This window comes from Benincasa hispida, chromosome 4, assembly GCF_027475165.1.
Source record: "Benincasa hispida cultivar pf3 chromosome 4, pf3_genome.v1.1, whole genome shotgun sequence".
Taxonomy (NCBI): domain Eukaryota; kingdom Viridiplantae; phylum Streptophyta; class Magnoliopsida; order Cucurbitales; family Cucurbitaceae; genus Benincasa; species Benincasa hispida.
This window is the reverse complement of record NC_143481.1, coordinates 21,498,315-21,512,922: the sequence shown is the minus strand read 5'-3', so window position 1 is coordinate 21,512,922 and position 14,608 is coordinate 21,498,315. Positions and strand designations below refer to the sequence as shown.

The 14,608-nt window shown below is 37.7% G+C and overlaps 2 protein-coding genes across 3 annotated transcripts; one reads left to right on the top strand and one right to left on the bottom strand.

Moving 5' to 3' along the window:
- The first annotated feature begins 878 nt into the window (after window positions 1-878).
- Window positions 879-7,557, top strand: LOC120075987 (nuclear pore complex Nup85-like protein). 2 transcript variants are annotated; one of them, XM_039029753.2, is made up of 18 exons: window positions 879-1,489; window positions 1,694-1,796; window positions 1,989-2,099; window positions 2,210-2,293; window positions 2,956-3,027; window positions 3,127-3,183; window positions 3,939-4,058; window positions 4,143-4,343; window positions 4,508-4,618; window positions 4,690-4,727; window positions 4,818-4,974; window positions 5,367-5,468; window positions 5,574-5,630; window positions 5,788-5,934; window positions 6,442-6,512; window positions 6,583-6,673; window positions 6,839-6,895; window positions 6,990-7,557. In XM_039029753.2, the coding sequence occupies exons 1-18, from the start codon at window positions 1,104-1,106 to the stop codon at window positions 7,182-7,184; spliced, it is 2,160 nt and encodes a 719-aa protein (XP_038885681.1). In that variant the 5' UTR covers window positions 879-1,103; the 3' UTR covers window positions 7,185-7,557. The 2 variants fall into 2 exon arrangements, with proteins under 2 accessions (XP_038885681.1, XP_038885682.1); XM_039029754.2 differs by having other exon boundaries at window positions 1,002-1,489; window positions 1,690-1,796.
- Window positions 7,558-8,854: 1,297 nt separating this feature from the next.
- Window positions 8,855-14,322, bottom strand: LOC120075542 (elongation factor Ts (DUF810)). The gene is made up of 5 exons (XM_039029027.2): window positions 13,716-14,322; window positions 12,377-13,246; window positions 11,244-11,699; window positions 10,397-10,583; window positions 8,855-10,315 (listed from the first exon to the last, which is right to left on the bottom strand). The coding sequence occupies exons 1-5, from the start codon at window positions 14,232-14,234 to the stop codon at window positions 9,381-9,383; spliced, it is 2,967 nt and encodes a 988-aa protein (XP_038884955.1). The 5' UTR covers window positions 14,235-14,322; the 3' UTR covers window positions 8,855-9,380.
- Window positions 14,323-14,608: the final 286 nt, after the last annotated feature.

The window sequence follows — 14,608 nt, the reverse complement described above, 5'->3', positions numbered from 1 at the left end:
CAATGATCGACAACCTAAAAGAGAACCGACGACCAAATTCCAAATGTAGAATAAGTTATAGGTGAAAGGAGGACCATCGAACCGACAAGGGCCTAGTTGAGCTTTTCATCAAAACAACGAGGGAAAAGAGGACTGGTCCGAAAATCAACATATTAGTCGAGAAACTATGAAAAAATCAAGAGATCTGCATGCAGGGAAAGAATCGATGAAACGAGAGAACTGAGAGTTAGACGATAGGGTTTGAGATGAGAGATCTAAGGGGTTTCAAATTTGAGAATTTGAGATGAGAGATCTAAGGGGTTTCAAATTTGAGAATTTGAGATGAAAGATATGAGAAGGGTTTGACATTAGGGTTTCAGATATGAGGGTTTGAGATGAGAGATCTAAGGGATGAGAAACGCGTGAGGGGAGAGGAGAGAAGAGATATGAGGGATGAGATTTGAGAAATGGGAATCGTGTTGAGGGATAGAGGAGAGCGGAGATCTGAGGGATGAGAAACGGTGGAGGAAAAGTGGAGAGAAGAGATTTGAGGAATGAAAATTGAGAAATGGGAATCACGTGAGGGAAATGGAAGAGAAGAGAGACGTGTGAGGGGAAGGGGAGAGAAGAGAGACGTGTGAGGGAAAGGGGAGAGATACGAAACATCTCCTCCAAATTGAAATTACTGTTGACAAATAAGTGGATTGGACATTTGAAATGGATTACATACAAAACTGGCTCCTAAACACTAAGATAATATTGGATCTCAACTCATATTAGACCCAAACAACACTAAAAGTATAAATGAAAAGATTTAAATATACTTACAAGAATAAGTCTAAACAATTAATCTTTTCAAAATTTGGGTATATGATTAAACCAACCCATCCCCCCATGTTATTATTATTTTGATGAATTAAAAAAAAAAACTATAACATTTGGTTCGAAATAGGACCGGGTTCGTTATTTACACCTAACCGGGAAGTTAGGGTTTAATTAGACCTCACTGTTGTCTTTCCCGCTTTTTTCCTTTTTCTTCTTCGAATTGTTTCTCCGCTCCCGAAACCCTAGCAGAGTTTACTCACTCTACTCGATTCCCATTCCGGTGAACTGAGGCTGCTGAAATGCCAGGCCCCGCCTTTGATTCTTATCCCGGCGATGCCCTAGTCTTGTCCTCTTTGGAGGCTCGAGAAGTGGTCTATCCTCTCCGGCACGAACTTAAGCCTCCTATAGCTCGATTATCCATTTCCTGGGCCAGAGGCAACTCCTTCCGTGTTTCCATTTTCAAGCAGCAGTGTGGTGACCATTCCTCAGACTCTGATGACGGTGAAGTTGGCGGACAAGTATTGGAGGTGAAGATCAGAAACGGAGACGGAGAAACTAGTGCTGCAGAGTTTCGGAGGATCGCGTACGGTTCAGTCTCCCCCTTTGCGCTTCTTCAGAGTCGGAAACGTATGGTTTCGGGATTGTCGAAGATGTCGATGGGTTTGTCACGGTTTAATCCGGATGGGTAAGGGCTAAGAATCTTTCGGTAACTGAGAATTTATACTTTCATCTGGTGGATTGTATTTTTCAGTAAGAAAACTAGCATTCTATTGCATTGTGAATTGGAATTGGAAAGAGTTCTGCTGATTTATACTTTTTATATTTCGAACATGTTTGGTGCACGTTGAGTCAATCCTTTACTGATTAGAAGGAACACTTTTGAAGACAGGTGGGAATACTTAGCGGAGTATAGCAAGGACATCAGTTCAGTTATTGGTAATCCGAAGTCAATTCCTAGCTCAGCGATTGAGGATCCCCTGGAAATTTTGAAGGTGAGTTGGTGTGTTTGGAGTTGCATTTTAATTTTGACTTCAGGTAGCTCTATCTAGTAATAAGGCGTGGAAGTTTTTGCATGTCATTAAGTTTAATAGTAGTGTCATTGTTGATATGAAGTTGCTGATGCTAAAACTTTCTTTTTTTATGCATAAGTAATCTTGTTATTGACATTTTAAGAATCTCTATAGAAAGTCAAGGAGCCTACTTGTTTGAAAGCTGCATGGGAGCTGATGGATGTGTTTTATGCCGACAAGCAGTCTCATTGGTGGCTTAATGAACGCCTTGTTGATTGGTTAGCTGTACTGATCTTCCCATCTTCTTCATTCTTTTCTTTAAGAACTTTATCGGTGTATTCCCACTAACGGTAATAATTGTCTGTTGATGGCTCATACTTGTCTTTTCATGGCAGGAATATGATAGCGTCCTCTCAACCACACAATCAACAATCCATTCAAAACTTCTTGATTTTCGAAAAGAGCTCAATAACTTACAGGTTCCAAATTTTGCTCCATTTTCTTTTTTCTGTTTATCTTATTACCATTGTGTTAAGTCCTATTTCTGTTTTGTGTATGCACTAGGGTACACAAATTATATGAGCCCAAGAATTTAGAGTCTTCTCAAAAGAATTTAGAGTCTTTGCTGATTTTTCTTTATTAATTTGTTAAACACTTTAAACAACCTTTTTTTCTTCACTCCCAATTTTGTCAGCTCAGTACGTAGACCACCTCCTTGGCCAGATTAAACCATCAGGTCCGAACAAGCTTTATCTTAGTTCTAGTTCACCTCTTTCTGCCATGCAGTATTTCTGATAGGTAGTAGTTGTTCTTTGTCATTTTCCATGAGGAGAGTGGCTACTCTCTGCTTCTGAGCTGGAGAAGGTGAATGCAACATCTTTTTGTTGCCATACGAAGTGGAATTGTCAGAGTGGTTTTGAATATTATAACTTCTGCCTCAATAAATTTCATAAATAGTCTTTTTGGTTAAGTTGGCTTGATGGATTTATTTCCCTACTAGGCTATTGGATTCGTCACTTGATATTTGCAAATGTTAGCATTCATTGTTCTTTTTGATCATTGGTGGTCAATCCATTACTCTTTTCTTTTCTTTTTTCCTCTCTCTCTCTTTTTATTTATTTATTTATTTATTTATGTCAAGGTAGTTGAGGATAATCCAAGTTATTGGGATTTGATTTTATCAGCATTAGCAGTTGGCTGGCAAGAGATTGTGGTAAGTGGTTATAGGATTTTCCATTTGGTATTCCATTCTTTTTAACCATGTGGCATCATCCAGTGCTTGAAAACGAGAAAATGCTGATTCTGCTTGCAGGTGAAAATGTTGCGCCTACATGGATCTTATCAGCTGGATCAGCTTAGCAATCGGGAGGTTTGTCAGAAATTTTCTGTTGCTTGTGTATTGCAAAAGAACCCCAAGTATTATGTGTGAATATGCATTCTTTGATCTATGAGTTGCTGTTGCATCTTCATTTGTATCTTTGTACCATCACACTCACTCGTTATATAGTTTTCCTTAAAATAGAGTTTGGCCATAACTCAGTGGGGAAGGAACTGATGAAGAATGAAGGTTTTACTAAGCAAACATGCACTGGTCAGTGGTTACGCGTGTTGGCTAATTGGGGTATAGTCCATAGATTCGTAAAAAATGCAAATTAAATTTCAAACATTTGTCGTATAAAAGAACTTCAGTGGTTGTAGAAAAATTGAGCAAGGCTTCCTGGAAGAGAAAAATAATTCTATAAGGTGTAGTATATTACCTAATGGAGGAATGTGATTGATGAGTTAAATATGAGAGAGGAATCTATTTAAACATTCCTTGTTCGAGTGGGTCTTTTCCATTGACAAGATTGTACCTTAAGATTTTGATATGATGTAACTAAAAAACAAGGAGAATATATGTTCCCCGGTGATGGATGAACTGATCTCTCGAAGGTTGATGAATTTTATCATTTAACTTCTTGTCCTCATTACAGTCTTTGGCTAAAATTAGGCAGTTATGTTACTTTTCGTGGTGATTGAAGTGTTCTTGTATTTTGTCAATTTACATATATCTAAATATAAGAGTAATGTTGTGTCCATAGAAATTTCTTTTTATAACTTTATCTGATACCTTATGAATGACAGACAGAGAATGGACTGGTAGAGGCAGTGGCTTTTCTTATTTCAGAAATGCCACGCATGCGCCCTGAGTTGGATTCTGGTACATTTGGCGAATGCTTCAAAACTAAGCCTGATTTTACCAAGGTATGTTGAATTAAATTAAAAATTTGCGCACCTTTTTATGAAAAACCTTGACACATGGTCCAGAATACTCATATTGTCCAACAGGCATGGGAAAAATGGCGGTCGAAAATAACCAAGTTGGACGGCTCTGCGTTTTGGGTTCAATGTGCTCATGTTCAGACCAGAAAAGGTTTGCGGAACATGCTTCAGATCATTCTAGGAAATGTTGAGAGCCTCAGTGGTGCGACCTGCAACTGGATGGAGCTGTATATCTCTCAGCTTTTGTATGTTAGACCATTCGCAATGGTAATGTTCATCTGCTTGATACGCTCCCTGCAGCCTGCACATTCTCTGTAGAACTGGATGGAGTTCTACTAATTTTCAGTTCCGATTTTTAGAATAACTTGACACCGTCTCTCTAGCCAACACATTTCCCTTTAAGAGGTTAATATTTATTTCTGTTTAGACAGGGTCTAGAAAGCATGTACAACCTTGCAGAAAGATGTATGCAGTTAAAACCAGCTTCTAAAACTGATCGCTTGATGGGGCTAATAATTGGAATTCTTGGAGAAAGTACAGAGGTAAGGAATGTGGATTATATCTTATCTGATCTTCTTTCTTTGACTTGGGGGGTTTCTCTGTTGTGGCTCAGGTTGTTTTAGCAGAGTGTTCTAGAGGATTTGGCCCCTGGTGAGCTTATCTTTGATGCCTATGCCCTAGACATGCATTAGTGCATAGAGTTTAAAGCTTTTTAGTTTTGTTTTGTTTATTTATTGGTAGGATGGTTACACATGCCATGGAATTATTGACTAAAGAGAGTGATCAAGCAGAAATCCTTCTACAAGAAGAGCGCCATGATCTTGGGGGAGTTAGCATAGAGGAACTTCATCGTCTTGTTTATGCTCAGGTTCTCTGTTCACATGCATTTACTTTGCAGGTTTGTGCTTTTCTTTTTTCCTTTTTTGTAATGGGTTTGCCTAAAAGATTTGGAGAAGGATATTCTGAATAGTTCTATTCATCATGTAGATTGTTTACTGAAATCTTGTTGTATCATTTTTTTTTTCTCATTGGAGTTGTGTTCCTCTAGATAGGAGATAAATATTTACGAAGTTTATGTTTGTCGGGTCCTAGGTTAAAAATAAGAGGGAGAAAAAAAAAAGTTCAATTAGGCATTTTTAGCTGTTTAAACTAGATTCTTAACAGTTGACGTGCCTACAATTTTCTTGACATAGTTCAAACTGTTTATTTATATTTATTTATATAAGGTGTTGAAAATTCTTCCCCACAGCATCAACTATCTCATGCATCTGATACTTATGTGTCTCTCAGATAGCTCCGATTTACTTAACATCATGCGCAAAGCAGGGAATTGGTTTTCTAGAAACTTTGTTATACAGTCAAGCTGTTCAACATAATGGGATGCTACTTAAGGTGATTGATATACGTTTTACTTTTAGTTGGAACCTCTACAGTTTCTGCTTGATTTGGTTTTATCTTTTGAATGTGAATTTTAACATGGTTTGGTTCTCTTTGTAGAATTTAGAGATATGCCGTTTATATGAACTCGACAGCCTTAGTTCAAACATTATGAAGGTACGTGTGTTTCTACATTCTGGTGGTGCTTTTAAGTTACTACTTTTCAGCCTACAACAAGGCAAATTTTGTAACGGACACCACAAGTATTCTAGGAGTTCATATTCATTTACGTTCGCGAACATTCTCATTAAAAAAAAATTATCCTAATTTTCAGATTGCTGGAGTTTACCATTGGAAGCATGGTCGGAAAGGTTGTGGAGTTTTTTGGCTTAGGCAAGCTGGGGATGAAGTTCGCCTTAACAAGATTGCCCAGCAATTGTTTGATTCAGTTGGAAAGTCCATATCTGATGAAAGTTTCAAGGTAATAAACATCTCTATATCCTGCATTTCCACGATCCCAAGTTAGTGTGTTTTGGCCTGCCTTTTGAAAAAGTGTCTTTAGTGAAGCACTCATTATATTAGCATGTTTGGAAAATAATTAGTTAAACGCTTAAAAACAATTAAGTGCCTTTTTGTTTCCATTAGAATTTCTCAAACCACTCTTGATTATTGAAATTTTTTTATAAACGTGCTTTTAATGGGTAAAATCACTCTCTAACCAAATGCATAAACTTTGAGAAAAAAACGTCAGGCAGGTCACACACACTAACTAGAATATTGGAAATATTTGGTTTAGAGGACCCCTCCTTAAATCCAGCTCTTTCAAAACTGGATTTGTTACATAAATGTCTGGTTAATTTCATCTTTGTGGTATCATTCTCTAGCATTGCTTATTAATCGTCTTTAATTGATGTTCACTACTTGTGAAAACATTCAGTATTTGTGCAATCGATCTTGTATTCATATTCACCATTGATCTGTTTTACAGCAATGGGATGGATTGATTGAATTGTTGGGTTCTGAATCTAAGAATACTGGAGGGCTTGAGTTTCTCCACAAGTATGTTCCGTTTCGTTACTTCTCTTTTCTTTCAATTTATTTTCTCATCTAATCGCTGGTGGATGAATAGGTACAGTGATTTCAAAAAATCGCTTCATCAGGTTCATAACAAGGGGAAAACTACAGGTGTTGCACAGTCTGCAGTAGACTCTCTCATTGCGGTATTACTCGACCTTCCCTTATATAAGAGCACACAGTCAAAGCTTTGATTGAACTATTTCAAAATCAGTTTTAACATTTTAAAGACGAATTGTACGGCTGGCTTCTAATCAAATTCCTTATTATTTGACATTATTTAGTCACCAAATATTTATTGGACTCTGCAGCTTATGAAGAACCCGTCAACACCTCAGCGCTTTTGGCTACCAATTTTAAATGACTCGGTAATTATATAATTATATTCTTGTACATTGCTGAATGACGTGGTTTTTTTAGTTACAATGATAATTATAGAATCACATCTTCAACAATCTGCAGTTGAAGCTTATTGATTGGCACGAAGGTCCTCTACTAAACGTTGAGCAGACCAACCTTTTGTTGAATAAACTACAAGAGCTGTCAATGGCAAGGCTTCGACCTGACTTTGTCGAATCTGACTTGCCACCTCTGGCCTTGAGCTCCATCAGGCTGGCTCTTGCCAAAAATCTTGGACGTGCTTTTCTCGAGGGGTGACAATGATGATGGCGATGACGTGGACAACCACTTCCTGGCTGCAGTTATCTATCACCATCAATAAAATTATGATGGTATGTTCCCTCGTCAACGTATTTGTAGAGATGGCCTACTTTTCAGCTGGCTTCCCCCTCTTTTGAGGACTGATCACTCATGAACTGCATGTCCATCTTCATGGCTTCCTCATTAGTATTGTTCCTACTGTTGAAGATTTCACTATTTGTCTTTAGGGTAAGGGTAGTCCCAATCTTGTTTTGATAGGAGGTTCATGGGACATGAAGATCACCCATGCATATGTTTATTACATTAATGGTTGTTCGCAAGTGAATTCAAACCTCAAGTAGTACAAAAGTGCATGTCAATTATAACTAAACTATGCTACAGCTTAGACATTTGTATCTCCTATAGGACCGTATACAATTAGGTTTAGTTTGATTAGATTTTATCCAAAAAGAAAACGGATTTACAATTATGATTGTTTTTTCTGGACAAATTGGAACGTCGTTTGAAAAAAGAAACGACAATAGGGTGTGATGTGTGAGCATATACACCATTACAAAGCATTAATAGGTTAACTTTAGTTTGTAATGACTTAGTCTCCAACTTAAATAAATTTATCAAAATTAGATGTTAATTTTTATTATTTTATGATGTATACTTATAAAAATATTGAGTTTCTAATTAATTTATTAATTTATTTATGTAGTAAATCTCATTGAATCTTAATACTTATTTTTAAAACAAGGATTACATAACATTTAGGGATTCAATTATAATAAAATTAAAAGTTGAGGGACTAAAACATTACGATCTGAAGTTCATGGACTAAATGATTACTTTAATTTGAAAGTGATTTTTAATCAAATATCAAATGTTTTCAGCTTATGTATAGAGTATGCATCGTGATTAATTCCAAGGCAATGGAGTTTTCTCATCATTTTAAATGGTTTGGCATCTCCTTTGATGATGCTATAATAAAACTGCCACCATTGTTCTAACAATGAAAGGTAATCGCAAAATAAATATAACTTAACAGGCGGAAAAAAAGAGTCAATTTTCACTCCACATTGTCAAAGAACCGCGGGAAAAAAAAACTTGGATGGTTCAATAGGCCAGCTCCAAGTGTCAACAGCAGTAGTTAAAAGGGATGAGAGCATAAAAGATTCGAAAGTGAAGCCCATTCAGCAGTTTCATCATCCTTGAAATGAGATATCTTTTGCAATTCAAGATTTCAATTATTAGTTTCTGAATTCTCAAACATGATTCAATAGTCGTGGAATAGAATCATTTAGATCTCAATTATAATTATTTTATTTTTGTTTTTTTTTTAAATTAAATTTATATCATCTACATTTTTTTACCATGATTTACATATGATTTACATTTTTTTAATTATAATGGTTGAACTCTTAACTAAATTCAAAAAACAAAAACTTTTTTTAGTTCTCAAAATTTGACTTAGTTGTTTAAGCTATTGGTGAAAAATATACATAAACTTAATTTTAAAAAACAAAACAGTTATCAAACCGAGACTTTAACTAATGATTAGTTTAAATTGATTCAGCTTTTAAGAAAATTGGTTTCAGCATATACTCTGGCAAACAATTCACTCAAACCAATTCTCATTCACTTCCCTAATGCTATAAGATGTACATGTGGAAAATATTACATGGCAAAAAAAAAAGTTGTGCTATATATATATAATATAATACACACTAATACCAGAATACCGTTAGAAAATAACAAATAGAATACACAGCCGAAAATGATTCTATCTCCTAATGACATATATCATTGTATAGGATACCAAAATGAGAAGAAAGAAAAAAAAAAAGAATAATTAACAGTGACCTTTCTGAGATTGTGCCTAGTGGAGGGATGGATAGCCTTCTCTAAGACAAAAGCAGCACTAAAAATGATTACTTAAAATACTTTCATTGATGGAGCAATTGAATTGTAAATAAATATCAACATACCTTTTCTTCCGAAGCTTCAGCAGCCCCCCCTCCTATAACCTTCAACTTCGCAGAAACCCAAACAGCAGCAGCACGGGGTGCTCCTGTTCTCTTTGAATGCTTTTTTTTTTTTTTCTTTTTCTTTTTCGGTGCAATCTTCTTCAAATCTTCTTCACAAGGGGACCCTGCAGAAGGGTCACCATTTTTGACGGAGCATTAATCTCTTTCATTCACCTGGCTATTACAACTTCTTAGGCAAATTGTAAGTTTTCTTTAGGAACTTTGAAGCTGCATCGTCATTTCGGTAGCACAGAACACGTAGGAGAGTGTTTGGCTCAGTTGGATTCCATTGCCCTGAAGTAGGAGGTAATGGAAGCCTAGATTTTGCAGAAGATCCAAACGTCTCCACCGTCACGCGTTTGAACCGCTCTATGATACTCTCTGTATCGGTTCGCATAAGAGGAAGGATGCCTCTCAATGTGGTTGAAAACTTATCAATTAACTCCAATGGTAAACCATCCCCATTTGCCCAGAATAAATCTTTGAGTAATTTGAAATCGTCTTCAATTATTTGAGAGTCTTGCCGGGAAAACGCACGCAAAGGGCCTCCAGCAAGCAAAACAAGTAAGAATCCATCAAAAGAAGCTTTCATTATGTCAGTAATAATCCTTGTTCGAACTCTTTCATGCACGGTGTCAGAAATGATGAGCAAGTGCCGCTCGAGCTCCTGAAGGAAAGGCTCAATCCTAGACGATGAGGGCTCCCCTACATATAGACCATCCCATAAAACATGACTTAAATCATGGAAAACGACTTTGTAAGCAACGGCCTCACTGAGTTGCTGGACTCCTTCCACACAAGCAGCTGGTGAGAGTTCGAACTTCTTCCCCAAACCATTAGTAAAATCTTCGGCATGAGCAGACTCAGAATTCCTAAGATGAGTGATTATTCTTTTCTCCATTACCTCCAGCTCACCTCGAATTCGATGGAATGTGTTTATACGAACACAGATATGAGGCATCCCAAGTGAATTGTCCCCATTCAATGTTGCAACCTGCGCATTTTTCCTCTGAGAATTTGGTAATTTTTCTTTCTTCTTCCCAAAGCCTTGGAACTTTGATCCAATCGTACATCTGGTCAATGCTGGCATAGTTGGAATATATGTATTTCGTGATCCTGTAGATCCAGAAAAATAGAAAAGGTTATAACATGGATAATATCAACTTACAACAGTAAATTAATGTTTGGAGAAAATACCACAGCCAGATCTCGCTTTCATTATATAATACTGAAGACATCTATCAAGACCAGCCACCAAATCAGGAAGTAAAGCAGGATGCATTGGTATCGGCAGCTGAAAGTATGCATCCAATGTTTCATCCATTATTCGCAGAACCTCAACAGCAGATGGTGCAAATCCTTGATTTTCTTTTGGATTCCATACCTTAAATCATCGTGAAAGTCACTTGGTCAATACGAATGATATGACAAATTTTATTCTAGAAAAAGAAGAAAGAGCAGCAGTGGCAAGAACCTAGAAATATAATACGACAAAGTTCATCAATAGCATAGAAAAATTCAATATAAAGGATAAAAAATGAAACTTTTACCAACCAGTCGATAACCATGAAAGCAATTATTGATGCAAGCCATGTCAAACAATCATTGATGGAAGCAACTAGTTGGAGTAGGCATGTCCAATCGCTAAATGCTTTTGGAGAATTAAGAGGCAACTTAAAAGTAAAATCGGTGCCTCACTAATTTGCATCCACAAATCAGAAAAGTTGTACCTTTTATCATTTTAAATATAACCTACTGCTAGGCAGTGAAGATTGATAAAAACGAAAATAGTAAAGCACCAAGTAGTAATAACACAATTTGCGAAACCAAATGTTGCAGCTATTGACATGTCATAACCAAGTAGAACATAAAATAGATTCAAAAGGGAGATAAAGATGATAGAACTCGGTATGCAGAGTAATGGAATAATGAGACAGAGAGAGTCCCTGGACCATGATCTCAACATGCTATTTATTTCATAAAGTACTTTTCACAGGGAAAATGATAACATACTGCACCAACACGTGCAAATTATAGCACACACCTCTTGTTGCAAATTTCGGTCCATCCATTCCTTCATTCTGTCCAATCTTGTTTTTATCCATGATTTAACAAGATTGGCAATTGCAGAATCAGCCTCAAAAGGAGGCATCTCTCGAATTATTGCCTTGCCACCATCATCGCTGTCCACAGAATCTTCAACCGCTATTTGCACAAGATCTTTCTCTAGCTTATCAGCAGCTCTAAGCACTTGTATAGCATCTGGTGTTAACTCTCCAATACCCGAAACAAATTGTTTCAATTCATTTCCATAACAAGCATGAAGAGTGGCTACAGCCACTCCTGCAGCAAATGGATGCCATTTTTTGAGTATCGGACTGAAAACCTCCTTCTCATTGACTGCAAGATCACCAACATCCTTTGCAAGAATGGCTAAGAGGGGAAGAGAATTTGGCCGGCTTTTTGATGCTCTCCTACTTGAATCTGCCTTTTCCATTTTCTACTTAATAAAAAAAAGGAAAACTGTCAGGAATAGACATTACTGTGAGAAAGTTCACCATAATAAAAGGATGCTGAAGGCTTCTAATCTTAAATAGACACAATCACTGTTTTCAAAGCGCACGGAGCCTGTAAGGCGTAATGGCCACAGGATGAGGTGGGGAAAATGTGGGTTTTAGTGAGGTAAGACACACTATTAAAATAAATATACATGGAAAATAAAATATTATGAAGCATGAGATGAAGAAAAGAACATGAGGGTTTTATCTTAGAGGTTGTATACATAAACTGACATTCCACTTCTTTTGGGGGGTATTAAAAATGTCAAAGCATTGCAGAGTGCCAAGAGGTTGAGGTAAGGTCTCTGGTGCCTCACTTGTACTAAAACTATGTACATTTAAAGGTCAAACGAATTTATAAAATGAAACGGCAATGAAAAATTCTCTGTCTCTGTGCATTAATTTTCAGCAACTTCCATGTCAGGAAAATAAAATGCAATGAACGTTTGACACCTAACACTATAAAGCATCAGCTTTTTCTCATCCTTTTTTTAGTGCAGTAGAAAAGGCCAATTCTACTGAGTAGCAGAGGTCTTAGAGACAACCCAGGACGTGAGTATGATGTATCTCATCACCAGTCATAACTTAAAAAGGGAATGTTGGAGCAGGTATAGCTTGCCTGAGCAAAAGCAGTACGCAGTGATGACCTAATGTAAGTGTCAATCCTGCTACGTGGAACATCAACCTCGCCTTTCCTCCTTCTCCGGTACTCATTTGAGACATCTTCAACTAGAATTTTAGCTGCTGATACCCCCAAAGATACAATGCCTTGCATGGTATCAATATTCCCAGAATCGAACGTATCATGGTAAGCAAGTAGCCTCTTCTCTGCCCAACCCAGAATTGAGCTCAATGTAGAACTCAAAACCTTGGCATAGTCAGCATCTTTTGAGGTCTTTGCATCTTTAGCAACTTCCGTTAGCTGACTATCAGCACCATAAAGCAAATCCAGTTCAGCTTGGCCAGTAGCAACAAATCTGTGAAATAAAACCCAGGTAAAACAAAGATTGTGCAACATTTGGTTCAACCCAAGCATTCCCCAAGTCTTCTTAATATGCTCCATGAGCTCATCAATTTCTTCAATGATAGACGTTTCATCGTTAGCATCAAAACAGGCTTCGAGAAGCATCACATAAAGTCTGAGATTTAGAGGCATTCCATCGGCCCAGTGGCATACCTCATTTAGTGATCCATCCAATGATCTGGAAGCAAGAGACGTAACAGCACTGCGAAGAACTTGCATAGACTCATTATTTTTGCCAGTTTCTATGGGCCTATCTAATGCTGCATGAATTATTTGTTTGAGCCTCTGTCCTGTAGCATTTGATTTATCAACGGGGATTTTAGGATGCAAAAGGAGACCGGCTTCTAAAACTCTCAAAGTCCGCTTTTGCCAAGCTTCATACTCCTGATGATCTGTAAAATCTGAAGCCTTGAGCTGCTGCAATAGTTCTAGAGGAACTACAACTGACTCAATTCTTCTTCCCACCTGTAACAATTTAAGAAAATACAGATCAGAAATAGACAAAAACTAAGTATGCCTTCAAATGAAACACATTGTGTTTCCAATTGGATGGAGATAGAGATACTATTTTCACTTATTGCAAGAGCAAAACACATGCAAATTCACAAAATTCAATGTAATCTACCAACTCTGATCCGGAATTTTAGTTACATTTTCACATGGTATGTCTAAACCATCATCATTGCCATCACTTACATTGTTTACGCCAAGCTGAATCATATTTTAACACGACGCACAAGATCAACAATTGCTAGAGCTTCAATAATTCAAAATCGTATTCACAAAACAAGGGGAAAAAAGGAATAAGTAAAAGACTAGGAAGAGAATGGCTTCCACCAATACCGATAATACTTTACGCCCAGCGATAACAAAGTGAAAACACGTGGATAGGATAATCAAAATTTGGCATGTAATGAAAAAATTGGACAAAAACCTGGCCAGCAGAAATTCTAAGGAGCGCTCTCCGAACTCTTGAATCGACAGTCTCAGAAACCCCCATTTGGAACCTCATCAATTCACCCACAGTCAAAGGTCGCCTAGACTTGCTTTGACTGGAGCCGGAGCCAGGACTCTTCTTGGAGCCAGAACCGGGAGATTTGAGGCCCAATGCCTTCTTAACCTTAGAGGCGGCAGTGGAAGTGAGAGATCGCTGCAATCCAGGGGAGCTCGGGGAGTGGTGATTAGTAGGAGAGTCTGCATGCGAATTGGCGGAAGAGACATAGGTGAGATGCTTGCCGGAAGAGGTCCGACAGGCGGCGACGAAGATCTCGAAAGCGGTGAGACGGAGATCGGAATCGGAGAGTTGAGAAGCAAGTTGGCCAAATGGAGAAGGAAGATCGGGAGCAGCAATGACAGGGCGGACGGGGGTAATAGACGGCGGCGGAGACGGCGGCGGCGGAGTGGACTCTCTCTTGGAATGGCCCAGAGTGAGGTCTCTGAAGAGGTGAGCCATGGAGGAGAGAGAGAGAGGGGAGGAGGAGAGAGAAAGAGAAGAGAGAGAGAGAGCGCGTCGAGAGTGGAGAAAGATGGACTAAAAAGTAAGAGCGGGTATCATTTTTCCTTTTTTATTTTTAATATTGAAAATTTAATTATCGTTTTCATTAACAAAACAAAAATAAATACTACGGCTCTTTTTTTTTTAAAAAAAAAAAACAAAATAATACGCTTTACCTTTTAGAAATAACGCGACCTTGAAATCTTTATCTTACCCAATGAGGAGAGATGTCCAATTTTTTCACGAGATGAGGCCCGCGGAGTTCATCCCAAATGGGACGAGATTTTCAATTGGGCGGGGAAGGAATCTAGAAAAAAAAAATTATGTGAGTT